Source organism: Stigmatopora nigra, chromosome 8 (genome assembly GCF_051989575.1).
Source record: "Stigmatopora nigra isolate UIUO_SnigA chromosome 8, RoL_Snig_1.1, whole genome shotgun sequence".
In the NCBI taxonomy this organism is placed as follows: domain Eukaryota; kingdom Metazoa; phylum Chordata; class Actinopteri; order Syngnathiformes; family Syngnathidae; genus Stigmatopora; species Stigmatopora nigra.
In genome coordinates, this window is record NC_135515.1 from 4,701,652 (window position 1) to 4,716,135 (window position 14,484).

Below are 14,484 nucleotides of genomic sequence, written 5' to 3' on the forward strand. Positions count from 1 at the left end.
CCTCACTAATTATTCATTCATTCATTCATTCATTTTCCCACCCGCGTATCTTCACAAGGGTCACCCCCTTTAATAGAGGATACATATTAATGTGTTGCATTTGTTATTAGCCATCACTGCAGCCTAAATGCAGCTGCCATTTCAAAAACACTTTGAAACTGAAATCAGAGTTTGTTCAATGGAGCGTGTCTCTGATAGAATGAAAATGGCTGCTGGGTGGATGCAAATTGACCAATTCAAGTGTGCACAGTGCCTTTGATTGCTCACCATGGCCATGGAATGTATGCACATTGTTGAAAGGGGACATATTTGACAAGGCTGGGACTTTATAGCATGGGTGTCCAGGATTGGATCATGTTAAAGTAAAGCAATTAAACCTAAATTATGCATTCATTATCAGTTCAGCTTATCCTCCCGGTTAATATAAATCAGTTATAATAAAAACTGTGAAATAAATTTAGCCATTGAATTCAGGTACAACACTTCCACCTGCTGGATGTTAGCGACGCTGCAGGTGAACTTCTAGACAAAACAGTGGATATTTTACTGTAAGTCTCTTTTTGTAAGACAAGTTCATAATTGTTAATGACGTTATTAAAAAAGCAATGTTATATGATTAGTAAACGTTAAATGCGCCTAATTAACATAGGCTTTTTTTGAAAAACTATTTCCTAGTTTACTTTATGTGAGACTGTAAAATCTGGATTTAAAATCCGGAAACAGAGTTTTTTTTATGTCAAAATAAAAGTTTGGTGTATCTGGAATTGGTCCCGAATCTATATGTTGGCAAACGAAATCAACAAGAATATTTCGTAAGTATTAACGCTGTTATCTTACATGGATTTGTTTTAAATGATAATATTTCGCGTATTGTTCTTTGGCCGAATTTTGTTTTGAAGGCAAACTCAAAATACACATATAGTCTACGAGCTAACCATTTTTTTAGATAAGTAAATACATGAATGGATTTGACTGTATCGATATCGCCAGAATTTTGAGAACCGACTTTACTGTTTTATCTTTAATCCTCCCCATGTAATCTTGCATTTGCTTACTCGACAGTGAAATTACAGGCACGCGGTGACCTTTAGCGTGTTGCAACTGTTTGGATTTTAGCCTACGTTGTCATTGATTAGCTGTAAATTTCAATGTTTTGTTAAAGTTGACCATACTTACCCTTTTCCCCTAATCGTTTCATCTTTGAATCATGGAGTCATTTGGGACCATTCTTGGATGTTTTACGTGGTTTGCTTTAGGTGGACTGGTGTTTGCTGTCTATAAACTTGGTTTGCTGTACCAGTTGTTACACAAGGTGAGAACACAAGCCTATAAACCAGTGGTTCTTAAACTTGTTGGAGCTATCAAACCTAACCCTAAATTCTAACTAACACTACATTCTAACCCTAAATTCTAATGATAACCCTACATCGAACCCAAACCCTAAATTCTAAAGATAACCCTGCATCTAACCCTAACCGTAAATTCTAATGATAACCCTACATCACTTCAGAACCTTGGACAGAGCCCACCCGGCCCATAACTTTAACTCTAACCCTTACCGTAAATTCTAATGATAACCTTACATCACTTCAGAACCGTGGACAGAGCCCACCCGGCCCATAACTTTAACTCTAACCCTTACCTTAACCCTAACAGTAGATCTAACCCTACATGTAACCCTAACCCTTTATATAACTCTAAATTCTAAATATTTATTTATTTATTTTCCCATGTTCTGCAGACTGAGATCAACAGCCCTCGACATGGTGGTGAAAGTGTGGCAGAGGTCCTGCGTGCCCATGGGATTAAATATGTCTTCACTCTGGTTGGTGGACACATCTCCCCCATCCTAGTGGCCTGTGAGAAAGTGGGTATTCGGATTGTGGATACCAGGCACGAAGCCACGGCTGTCTTTGCTGCTGATGCTGTGGCACGACTTTCAGGTGCAATGCACTAAAGTAATAGTAATGAAGTATAATTTTATATTCTTGTTAGTAAAAAAATATGATATTTAGCTTTTTTTTATATATGTGGTAATGAAAATAGTGTACATTATTTTTTTATGTGTCTATATAGAGTAGAAAATTTTAGAATGATGACAATGCTTGTAGGTATAACTGTTTATAATGAAACTTTATGTCATTTTACTGTTTACCAGGCACTGTTGGTATAGCTGTAGTGACTGCTGGTCCAGGTCTCACTAATACAGTGACAGCAATTAAGAACGCTCAAATGGCGGAATCACCTTTGTTGCTCATGGGAGGAGCAGCAGGTACACTCCTTCAGGTAGTCAAATACTAGATATTTATAACTTTTTATATGTGTTATAAATGTTGATGTTATATCCAAGCCCATGTTTTGTTTATATTATTTCTTTTTGTGTACCCAGGGCAGAGGAGCACTGCAAGACATTGATCAAATGTCTCTTTTCAAGCCACTCTGCAAATTCTGTGCCTCAATCAGAACAGTTCGAGAAATCGTACCCGTTGTCAGAAAGGCGCTGGCTGTCGCCCAGTCTGGAACCCCTGGGCCTGTTTTCATAGAATTCCCCATCGACACACTATACCCTTTCCATCTGGTGTCCAGAGAGTTTGCTGTTAAAAACCCTCCAAAAGGACTGATGGGCAAACTTGTCTCCTGGTATGTATATTTTTCATAGTATATTAAAGGAGTCCGTATTTTATTTATTTCCCAATTGTGGAATTTTGCTGATCTTTTTTAGCGTCATAAGTGGAGCAGTTTTTACATTGAAACATCTATGTACATAAACGTTTTAGAGAATGATATACTTACTATTGTAAACAATCAGACTCACATCATCTCATGAAGGACTCAAGTCACAAATTTGATATCTTGCACCGCAACTATATATAAATAACTTTTCTGCCATTATGTGGATATGAGTGATGTATGATTAGTAATTGATGTGTATGAAGGATAAATTGTAATATATTCCTGCTAGGTACCTTAACAATCACCTCATGAACATTTTTGCTGGTGCCTGGGAGAGAAGAGATGTATCACCTCTTCCTGTTGACATCCCACAAGCCACAGATGATCAGGTACGTTAAAACTGGGTATGTAGCTTTGTGGATACGACACAACCAACCCACTTTAATCTACTGACTTTGCCAGTCAAATACTAGACTAAGTGGCATAGTTTGAGGAATGTTTATGTGGCATGCATTATAGGTTCAAAAGTGTATTGAGCTGGTGAGTCGAGCCAAGAAGCCTGTAATCATTCTTGGAAGCCAAGCCACTCTTCCACCCACACCTGTTAAGGAGATCAGGTAAAATCTTTTCAGCCATATTTTCCTTTTTCATAATACTACTTTTTTCAACTAACTAATAACTTAGATCTATTTCCATTCTAATTCATTTGATGGATTCACAGGATTGCTTTGGAGGAGCTGGGCATCCCTTGCTTCCTTGGGGGCATGTCCCGAGGCATGCTGGGTAAAAACAGCCCGATTCACATTAGACAAAACAGACGTGATGCTCTGAAGGTGGCTGATGTTGTGATCCTTGCAGGTTAGACAATATATTTTTCCAGTCAAAATCATTTCATTTTTCTCTTCAACTCACAATTTGAAATAGTTAATTTGGTTAAACGAGTAAATTACATGAAAAAGTAAGACATCTAAAGAGAGTTGTGAAAATTGACATTGTTTTTCCAGTTCATCACTTCCTTGTTTCATTTTCACTCATGAAACACATGACACACTTTATCCTACATTTTTTTCCAGAGTACAAAGACTTGAATTGCAGTCTCTGATTCTCATAGAAGAGAACAAAGTATTTGTAATGTAACTACCAATATATTTATTCCACGGTGTGTATATATTGCTGTAATTGTTAATGCATCTGATAAATATTTTAAGATTTACTCCCTAACCCTGTGCAATCATATTTATCTGAACTTTGCTCTTTCCTGTCATGCCTGATGATAAGGAAGACAAGCTCAAACTCGCCTTATGAACTTAGAACTCGAACCTGCTTTATTAAAGCATGTCAGAGGAAGTATTTTGTCTATTCGACAATTTATTGAGAAAAAAAATGATGAAGTGGTGAGGTACATTGTTTTGAAAACTCATTCTTATTGTTTTGACAGGCACAGTATGTGACTTCCGTTTGGGCTACGGTAAAGTTCTGAACAGACGTAGCAAGATCATTGCTGTCAACAGGGATAAGACACAACTACTAAAAAATTCTGATATGTTCTGGAAACCCACTATAGCGATTCAAGGTGTGTTATTATTTGTTCTGTGGCATTTTTCTCTTTACGCAACAGCCCAGAAATGCAATAATACTGTGGACTATCTTCTGGCCCCCATTTTATTTTTTAATATGTTCATCTTTTATCTAGGTGACGCTGGTTCCTTTTTGGTACGACTTTCCAAGGGCTTAAAGGGCCATCATTGTCCAGAAGAATGGCCTCAAAGCCTCAAGACAGGAGATGTGCTCAAAGAAAACATAAATAAGTCAGTGAATGAAAGAAGATGTTCCAAATATGTATTTAGTTGAGTTAATGGGCCTTTTTTCCGCAGGGCTAAAGCCAATGAGAAGACAGAGCATCACCTGAACCCCCTAAAAGTTCTGCACATGTTGGATGAGCAGATGTCAGAAGATAGTATCATTGTGGCAGATGGCGGGGATTTTGTAGGAAGTGCTGCTTACATCTTGAGGCCTCATGGACCACTGTGCTGGCTCGATCCAGGTCTGGTTTAACGCTTTGTAACTTAAATGACATTTTAAAAAGTTCTTTAAGGTTGAATTTTACATGAAATGATGATTCTTGACAGGAGCGTTTGGGACGTTAGGTGTAGGAGGAGGATTCGCATTAGGTGCAAAACTTTGCCGGCCTGAATCAGAGGTGATGTGCTGTTGCAAACTTTTCAAGGAAAAAAAGAAAATCTTGCTTTTGACACTTTATTAATGGAATGTGACCATTTGCACTTTTTAGGTGTGGATTATCTATGGTGATGGTTCCCTAGGATACAGTGTTGCTGAGTTTGACACTTTCACACGACATAAGGTACATAGGTTTGTTATTTCAGTCCATGATACTTCTATATATTGCAGTATCTCAGATATACTTCAAAATGGAAATTCACTTACAATGGCAGTGTGGCACAGTGAAACAGATGGAGTGAGTTGGATCTTTAGCCTAGTACATGTCTACCAAAACACTTTCATAAAAGTCTAAACAAATCAAGATCACCTCTTAGTTTAATTATAATAAAGTGCACATCCTATGTTTAAATGGTGTTTATCTGTTGTTTCCAGACACCAGTTATTGCTGTTGTGGGAAATGATGCATGTTGGAGTCAAATTTCAAGAGAACAGGTTCCTATTTTGGGCAGCAACGTGGCATGCGGGCTGGCATTTACAGGTATATTGTTTGAGCATCACAATAGATTTTATCGCTTATGCTGTAACGATAATATAGTGACTTTCATCCCCATGTTTACAGATTATCATACAGTGGCGGATGGATATGGCGGTAAGGGTTACCTATTAAGGCGTGAGGATGAGGAGCAACTCAGCGACATCATCCGGGAGGCTCAGAAGGAAACCCAAAGGGGGAAAGCAACGCTTCTTAATATCCTGATAGGCAAAACCAATTTTAGAGAGGGCTCAATCTCTGTATAATACTAATTTGTGCTATTCAGCATGAACCAATGGATTCCCCTGCAAACTACTGTATTGCAGAAAATTTATTTTAACGTATCATTGTGGGATTAATTTTGTGGCCAATTCATTCTAATAAGGGATACTTACAGAAGCTATAGATTAGTTTTTTTCCCCTGACGAATTATACCTCTTGACTTGATTATTAATATATATACAAATAATGTTGTAAATAATTGCTTGTTTTGTTTATACCATGGAACCAGAATGCCTTTAATCATGTTATGACAAAGTTAAAATTTGACCCAAACAGGCGATTTTGGGTGCATATACATCTTTTGAACAGTAGAGAGCAGTGTTTGGAAAGCGCACTCATTTATTTGGTATGAGTTGAACTGACAAAGGGGAAGCGTCATTTTCCACGTACTATGTGATTAAACGGTCTGATATTATGAGGTTATTCTCTGATTTACAAAGGGTATAATTATGGGATGTGATTCTTCAGGTGTCTAGTTCTGGACAGATCTCTACTTGTTCATCCCAGAGTAAAGACGAACCTATGAGTCTTTAGCTATTGATGTAATAAATTCCGATCGGATATGCAATAAACACTTTATTTATACACAATGGGTGTAAACTCAGAACTCGCCTCTTCGCTTTGACGTCACACAGTTAGGATGCCTGTGACTCGTGTTCCTTTTAAGAGCACAATTAGAATGTAGGTCATATTTCGAAAAAGTAAACACATTCAGCATAACAAATTAGTTTGATGTCACATGATCTGCCAATTTGGCAAAACGTGTTTCAAAACCCGAGTGAAACTGTCACCTTACATTTTAATTGTTTTATTAAAAATAAACAAATCGGAGTCGGCAAAAATGTTTTCGAATTATTTGGCGAGCTCTTCCAAGTGATAGTGAAGCAAACCATATGTTGTCCGAGCGGAACCTGAAGGCGTCATAAGACAAGCACCATAGTCGGCACAAGCGGCGACTTGAGCCAACCTACTCGGCTTTCTCTCAAAACACAAACTTCAATATTGTCCAAAGTGTGAGATCTCTGCGCCAATCAAACGTTATCTCAACACGTCTGTCTTCCACTTGAGAAGGCTAAGACTCTGCACTCAGCATGACGAGTGAAGTCGAGATCCTGTGCTTTTGAATCAGGTTAGAAAGACGGCTAAAGCCATAGTTGGTAGAAAACCTTATGTCAAAGTTAGCAGCTGGGTGCTTGTCAATTCTGGAGATCGGGCTTCAAATCTTATTACAAATACCATCGTGGATGTTTGGGTAAAAACGAAGAACTAGTTGGCTGTATATGTTGACTCAACTAGTAGAAACAGTTTCTACGCGAGGAGAATTTTAAACGTGGGGCGCCTACAGCTAAAGGTGAGTCATTTATCACTTATGTTAATAGTGATGCGGTGTAATTGCAATCGTAATGATCAGATAATTTTATTGCACTTTTGATTGTTTCTTGTACTTTTTTTTCCATTAAGACACAAGTGGTGATGTTATTATAAGTTTTGGTGTGATCCCGACTGGTGTGATATGGCTCTAGGTGCTGAATGGCCTCTGTTGTAGCTGTAAAAACTGAGAAACGAACTGCAGCTGATTCACAGGATGCAGATTCAAATGGGAAGAAACCCAGGTAAGCCACATTAGATGATGGACAGGACAGATTAAGGCCATCCAGGTCTATTCATCCATCTCTACCAACTTGGATCAAGCCTCTAAGGCGTGACTAGTGTCTTAAAAGATGGATTACTTTATTTAAAATGTACTATATATTACAAGCCATAGTTTTCCTCAATGTGGAGAACATGGTCAAAAAGGATAAGTAGAAGATCCTGACATGTCTACTTTGTTCAAAGTGCAAAAAGAAATTTGGCAAGACAACTTGGAACTGGCCCGATCTCGCTATTCATCTTATCTAGTTTTAAAACACCGCACCCAACCGCCTAAGAGCGTCATTAATAAGTCTAATTTTGAAGAGTAAGAATGTAAAACAGTTTCCTGAAAGGCCAAATATATGTCCAAACATGCCAAAAAGAATTAATTGGAAAGGTAGTGGAGTAATTTCACTTTGTGATTCAGTTCACAAACCTGCCAAAGTTAAGATCTGTTTTATGTAATGTATATTATTTATCTGTTGAAAAGGAAGCTTCTGCCCAGCCTGAAGACAAAGCATGCATCCGAGCTTGTCTTGGTGATTGGCACTGGGATAAGCTCAGCTGTGGCCCCACAAGTCCCTGCCCTTCGCTCCTGGAAAGGCCTTATCCAGGCCTTGCTGGATGCCGCCAATGACTTTGACTTACTTGAAGAGGAGGAGAGCCGGCGTTTCCAGAAGCACATGCAAGAGGATAAAAATTTGGTGCATGTAGCTCATGACCTAATTCAAAAACTTTCCCCGGTAAGACAACTTGTTCAAAATTTCCCTTTATTTCCCTTGCAAAAGAACCTATTAGCCTCAGTTTAATGCATTCTATTTTGTTCTTTATTTTGAACATGCTATTAGCCAGAGGCTCTCTGTCAAGTAATGTAGAAATGCAAATAAATTCAAACACAAAATTGAAAATAATCAATGTTTTTTGGGGAAAAATAGTAAATTGGTGGAACCTATCTATTCTCTGTTGGCTTAAATAGTATTGTATACTTTATAGTGTGTTTAATTAAATCCTCAGATAGCCTGAGGATATAGTGATCAGCTTGGCTGCCATAGACACTAGATATGGATAATGAGTTTCTTCCTGTGGAAAACAATCAACCTTTTGAGCCCATTAGTGGGTTAATCGTAGCAAGTCCATCTCCCAGAGTTGAGCATCTCTTTGTGCCGTGATCACCTTAGTGACTGCTGTTCAGTAAAAAGGCTCATCATTTTAACTACGATGTAGATTTATTACAATCGTGATGAGTGCCCTTTTGACACAAGACCCTAAAATTGGAGAAAGAAAATGCAGTCATGTATCAAACTTTGTCATATTTGCATGTATCACAGTCGAGTGGGATTGCATCAACATCCTGCATTTATTTAATTAGATGCCAGGAGCAACACTGCTTTCAATATAACAAACAGTGCTTTTAGTTCAAGTCCCATGTTAACACACTGAGACTATCCTTGAATGTAGAACATTGCCTAGGTACTTTTAGCCTTTCAATCCCGCCATGTTTAGACAAATGTGTGGTATATTTATTTTAAGGCACTTGATCTAAGCTTGATTTAGGTCACAAGAATAGATAAGTAACACGCTCAAGTCAAGATTAATCCAATTAGTTTTCTGCATCTTTTAGGTTGGTTGCAGAATCTAGTCAATCAGGTTTTAAAGACATTATTTTTGAGAGTTCCATTTAAAACATGCTGCTCTGCCTTTTTATGAGGTAGTCATTTGATGCAGACAGAAATGTAGTGACTTTTTTGTTGTTGTTGTTGTGTTGTGAGCAATATGTCTTGTTGTTTACAGAGAACAGGTAATGTGAGGTCCACATTCTTTAAGGACTGCTTATACGAGGTGTTCGATGATTTGGAGTGCAAGATGGAGCACGCTGGGAAACACCTACTGCGCTCCGTCCTACAGTTAATGGAGAGCGGCGCACTTGTCCTCACCACCAACTTTGACAACCTGTTGGAAATCTATGCGGCTCACCAAGGCACAAAACTCGAGTCTTTGGATCTGACTGATGAGAAAAAGGTATTTTTTTTCTATTTTGCAGTAAGGTATTGTTTGAAGCCATTCAGCAATTTTCCAGTGGAGTAAGGTGCAGTGAGGAGTGCATGTCCACACAGAGTATTATTAGGCCCATTAGGCACTTTGGCTTAGCTTCTAAATTTAATCACCAAACCAGCCTTTTAGTAAATATTGGTTCAATAGATAAAGATCACACCTGAAATAGCAACTTGTTTGCGACAGGTGGGGTTGGATCTAGTTTTACATTTTATTTGTCCTTGGGTTAAATCTAAGCCTAAAATGGAAAATTCTCATCAGTATTCTGGGCATGTTCCCTTGGTATGAAATTATGGCAAGGATGCAGTTTGAAGTTTGAAAATACTGTTTAATATAAAAATACTCTGGTAATGGATACCTACTATTGTGCCTCTCAGTTGTGGTATTTATGTCATGTCTCCATCAAGGCTGTAATGTTCGGGCTCTTAGTGCTGTGACTTCCCCTCTATACCCAGCTAGAACAGGATTGTGTGCAGTAGACTGTAATAATGTGTGTGTGTGTTCTTGCTTGTGTGTTTGTGTGTGTAGGTGTTAGAGTGGGCTCAGGAGAAGCGGCGGTTAAGCGTTCTACACATCCATGGTGTTTACACCAACCCTTGCGGTATTGTGCTGCACCCCGCTGGTTACCAAAATGTACTGAGGAACACTGAGGTTATGGTGAGTGTTATAATATCACAATCTACATTTAGTTTTATGTTCTATTTTCAAAAGCACAATACATTTCTGAGCTCAACATATTTAATGAACTTATCATTGTTATAGACCCGCCACCTAAATTTGACTTGCAATAATCAATCAAACTAAAGTGAACCAGAAAAAAATACATTTACTGCTTCCTAATAATGTAGTGATCCGGATCTCTTGTCTGTTTTACAATCATGAGGGTAGATTTAATTGAGATAAGATTAATAATTGGTATATCTGTCTGTGCTATATAGAAATCGACTGTAAATGCCAAGAACAGTAATGCACATTCTCGCCGGGTTTCACAGCGTGAGATCCAGAAGCTTTACGAGACCAAATCATTTGTTTTCCTGGGCTGTGGACGCACCGTTGACGACACAACCTTCCAGGCATTGTTCTTGGAGGCAGTCAAGCATAAGTCCGACTTGGAGCACTTCATGCTAGTGCGACGCGAGGACGTAGGGGAGTTCAAAAAGCTGCGGGACAACATGCTGGATAAGGGCATTAAGGTGATTTCCTATGGGGACGACTACGCAGACCTGCCCGAGTACCTAGAGCGGTTGGCCAGTGAGATCTGCTTTCGAGATGTTTCAACTAATGACTGGGGTAAGGTACTGTGTTCGTATATGATTTGATGGATAGAAATAATCAGAACTGTTTCATTACATATGGTCGCGAGACAACGCAATAACTACATAGTTTATTTCTGCCATAATTCCATCTGCCTAATAGAAATGACGTCAAATGCAGACTATGCAAGCTAAAATTAGTTCATTATTTGTATTTTTTTTTATTTTCCATAGTATGTTGGCTGTTTTGCTTAAGGAATGGTTCTCTTGATATAAATTTCTTACTTAGGCTGGAATAAAATCCAGATCAATTCCAATTTAATGCCTGTAGACTGATGCCTTAATGTAAGAAAGACTTGAATAATGTGATTTTTTAAATCCCAGCGAGGTCTTTTGCTATTTTTATATTTCTTATTTTGTTTGTATGTTTTTTTTTGGAGCTGCAATTTGAGATAATGAAATTAATATTTTGACTTATAAACATGTTTACAGAATAAATTGAATTTGTACCTAGATCAGTGCTTTTCACGTATTTTTCTGTTGCGCCTCCCTACTAACAAAAATATATAAAAAAGATTCCTAATTTACAAAAATGCGTGTCCCACCCAGTATTTTAATTGTACGAGTTCATACAGTGAAACCAACAAATCAAACGTTTTATAACAAAATACTGCTAACTTGATGGTTCAAACTGTACAGGAGGAAAACAAACTACTAAACATAAATCAATTTACTTAGATATTAAGCTTATTGCTGTTTGATCCTGTCTTAATATGTTTTAGTCTATTATACAATCAAACTGTACTTGGTAAAATACTACATATACCACTATATATTATAGTTGACATAACAAAAAAATCCAAAGTGAAAGCAAAACACTTGAGAGCCGAAACCGCCATTTGCCTGATTAGTACTTGGCATTACACATTGATGATGTGTTTAATTGTTTTGTTTCATTTTTCTAGAAACAAATCGTTACAACTATGGAGGTTCTGCTGTTGTGGAAAGTGGGGTGAGTTGTGCCAGAGAGGAAGTAGTGGGACCTTAGTTATACAAAAAAAAACATAGAAAATGTTGGTCATGTGACCTTTTATTTATTTTCATTTTTTTTGAGGGAAAACCATTCACTCACCTTGCAAAGAAGGGAAACATGGCTTGAGAGGTAAGCACATTTATGTTCCCCCAAAGTTTTTTTTCCCTAGAGGAAAATTGGTTTGATCATGTTTTGTTTTTGCTATTAGAACAATAGTATAGGAGTTTTATAACCTCCCACAATTTTTAGGGCTTTAGCCAGTTACACTATAGTGTCTAACAAGTCCCTATGATACTAGCTCTAAAGAGCACGACAGTTCATTCCTTACCCCCCCAAAACTGTAGGCTTAGGGTAAGTTGTGCCAGTGGCTGATCATCACATGGAAAGCCAACACGTGCCACATATATTGAAGATCTATACCCAGGGCAAGCCACTTGGCACTCTTCCCAGACCCCAGGAATCATCAAGTGCCAAAACTGCATCTTCTGCTCATTTGAATTATGTATCTCCATAAATCATACTTCCCTCACCTTAAAGCAAAAGTAAGAAAGCCACATATTACTGGTAAAATAAAATAAAAATCAAGTTTGGGAGAGAGACACCGGAGACGATGGAGGGCTTTTCAAACTAAAAGAATATGAAAAATCTGAACATGAGAGTTCCAATAGATGGTTAAAACTTTTTGAAAATGGTCTGGTAGTGATGTGAAGTTTCTAGGTAGAAAATAAATGAATGATATAGAATGGTGAGATTGATGAGATCTGTAAGACATTTGGAAAGCGATGCAATACATTTTAGTTTGAGGTATTAGTGTCTTGCTTTAACACACTAGGTAAAAACTGGCACAACTCACCCTACTCTTCATGCTCTTTTGATTGATTTCAGTCAGTGATGTGCCTCAATTTATTCACTGTATAACCTTTCTTTTTTCCAGGGTTTTAAAATGGGGATCTGTGCAGCACAAACAGCTTTAACACCCAAACACCGTCTTGAAGATTAAGACTGAATGCTTAATGTTGCAGATGTCAAGCTGTGACTACGTACCCAGTTTCCACCGCAGCAAACAAGAGTGTTCTTTTTCCTGTGTCTTGGTAGGGCCAGATCTAGATAGTGAAGTCTATTTGTTCCTTCAGGGTCAAGAGAACTGCTGATGTTCTCATCGTTTCAGCTGACTTTGCACAATCACATTCATGGAAGTCTACTTCATCAATGTTTTTTTAATGTTCGTGGAAATTCTGTTTTTTTTTTTTTTTTACTTTATTTCAATTTGCATTTCTTTCTTATGAGGGCTTAGTCTTCTGCTAGTGTGTTTTTGCTTCTTGCGTAAAAAAAATGTGGCCTTTGTCATTTGTTGAGACTCCCATATAAGTTTACAGTAAATTATTTACAAAGAATGTGACTCACTGTAATCTGCCATGAGTCCTTATTCAACACAGAATACCTTAATATGCACTGTATTAGGTACAGGATTGGCATAAATATTTTATGTATTACATTGTTCCCTCGCAACTTCGCGCTTCAGGATTTTTTTTTAAAGATATTAAATTAGAATTATAAATTACATCATAGATTCCTGCTGCCGTCGTTTGGCTGAAAATATTTGGAAAGAAGAATTGGTAAATGGAACAAGAAGAAGAAGAAGAAGAAGAAGAAAAAAAAAGAAAAATCTTTTTAATTTATATTAAACACTTAATCATACTTTTCAGTAAAAGGTTATATTCCGAACTGCCTTCGGCAGTTCGGAAGACAGTTGGAGGGACCAGTCTGTGTCGCATTCTCGGGTCGGCCTTCGGTCGGCCTTCGGCCGATCCTCGACCGCTTGCTTGGTCAGTCAACCGCCGACACTGGGAAGCGAACTTACGTTCTCCCCGTGCAAAGGCGAGTGTGCAACCCACTACACCAACTCGAGATTTCCCATGGTGCTGCAGTTAGGAGGAAAAAGAGGGGGGGACATGTCCAAGGTCCTTTTCTTCTTTTTGAGGTGACACTTTTTCTCTCTCATTAGTATGCATCATATCGGCTTCACAAAAAGCTTTGCTTGTCGTTTATCTCGTGAGTCTTGTTTGTGTGCGCGGTGCCAAATTGCCCGGGTGGGAAAGGGAAGAAGAATTTTTAAAAAAGGGCGGTAGGGTGTTGGGCTTCATTCATTTTGAGAGGTTTCGGTAGAGAATATTTGCCCAATACCCTACTGTTCCTGATCCTTTTTCCTAGGGAAAAACTTGGGGTGGGGAGGGAAATATATTTTATTTGAGCAACTATTTAAGAGGAAAAAAAATAGCAAGAGAAGAAGCAGCTTCTTTAATTGCTGACGGCCTTTTTAAATGACTTCACAAAATTGTACAGATTAAAGAGAAAAGAAATAGAATCATATTGTACAGATATGTGACCAGCACTCCTAAGGAAGTTATTATTATTATTAAAGCAATGAGGAGACATTGAACAACGCTGTACTATAAACATTTTCTGTAATGAACCTGAAACTGATGAAAGAGTCTACGATAATAAAAATCCTTGATCATTATGTAAAAAAAAAAAAGAACAGAGTTATTGTTGGGTTTCTTTTTTAATAAATTATATCTAAACCACCACCAGATAACTTGTTTTTCTTTCCTGCAAAGGAAAAATTGATTTTATCATCCTGATAAAGCTTTGGTTATCAGGGAGTTTTAGATGCAAGTATTTTTGATTGGTATTTTTATTGATGTATAGGGCAATTTCATAGATGAGCAGCAAGATCCTCACTTTACTGTATGAGCGTGGTAATTGCAAAATTACGCCACGCCACAGGAGGGCAGTAGTTGTTGGCTGCAACAAAAAAGAACAGCTATTGTGCGTAGGCCAACCAG

General features: G+C 37.9%; 2 protein-coding genes across 5 annotated transcripts; both read left to right on the forward strand.

Moving 5' to 3' along the window:
* The first annotated feature begins 899 nt into the window (after positions 1-899).
* ilvbl (ilvB (bacterial acetolactate synthase)-like) lies at positions 900-6,275 on the forward strand. Its single transcript, XM_077722767.1, has 14 exons — positions 900-1,312; positions 1,742-1,943; positions 2,159-2,286; positions 2,390-2,640; positions 2,963-3,062; positions 3,193-3,290; positions 3,395-3,531; positions 4,112-4,246; positions 4,367-4,481; positions 4,548-4,717; positions 4,803-4,873; positions 4,964-5,035; positions 5,287-5,392; positions 5,474-6,275. The coding sequence occupies exons 1-14, from the start codon at positions 1,208-1,210 to the stop codon at positions 5,650-5,652; spliced, it is 1,869 nt and encodes a 622-aa protein (XP_077578893.1). The 5' UTR covers positions 900-1,207; the 3' UTR covers positions 5,653-6,275.
* Positions 6,276-6,427: 152 nt separating this feature from the next.
* On the forward strand, positions 6,428-14,226 carry fam118b (family with sequence similarity 118 member B). 4 transcript variants are annotated; one of them, XM_077722769.1, is made up of 8 exons: positions 6,428-7,019; positions 7,192-7,281; positions 7,791-8,043; positions 9,092-9,319; positions 9,881-10,009; positions 10,291-10,642; positions 11,571-11,767; positions 12,573-14,226. In XM_077722769.1, the coding sequence occupies exons 2-7, from the start codon at positions 7,199-7,201 to the stop codon at positions 11,651-11,653; spliced, it is 1,128 nt and encodes a 375-aa protein (XP_077578895.1). In that variant the 5' UTR covers positions 6,428-7,019; positions 7,192-7,198; the 3' UTR covers positions 11,654-11,767; positions 12,573-14,226. The 4 variants fall into 4 exon arrangements, with proteins under 4 accessions (XP_077578895.1, XP_077578898.1, XP_077578897.1 ...); XM_077722772.1 differs by having other exon boundaries at positions 10,426-10,642; XM_077722770.1 differs by having other exon boundaries at positions 6,435-7,019; positions 10,345-10,642.
* Positions 14,227-14,484: the final 258 nt, after the last annotated feature.

What these genes read in the sequence shown, in the direction of transcription:
- ilvbl (XM_077722767.1), top strand. Translation starts at nt 1,208, where the DNA reads ATGGAGTCATTTGGGACCATTCTTGGATGTTTTACGTGGTTTGCTTTA. An exon ending in CAGCAGGTACACTCCTTCAG is followed by an intron (nt 2,287 to 2,389) that starts GTAGTCAAATAC and finishes TTGTGTACCCAG; the next exon opens with GGCAGAGGAGCACTGCAAGA. An exon ending in ATGGGCAAACTTGTCTCCTG is followed by an intron (nt 2,641 to 2,962) that starts GTATGTATATTT and finishes TATTCCTGCTAG; the next exon opens with GTACCTTAACAATCACCTCA.
- fam118b (XM_077722769.1), top strand. Translation starts at nt 7,199, where the DNA reads ATGGCCTCTGTTGTAGCTGTAAAAACTGAGAAACGAACTGCAGCTGAT. An exon ending in ATCTGACTGATGAGAAAAAG is followed by an intron (nt 9,320 to 9,880) that starts GTATTTTTTTTC and finishes TTGTGTGTGTAG; the next exon opens with GTGTTAGAGTGGGCTCAGGA. An exon ending in TGTTTCAACTAATGACTGGG is followed by an intron (nt 10,643 to 11,570) that starts GTAAGGTACTGT and finishes TCATTTTTCTAG; the next exon opens with AAACAAATCGTTACAACTAT.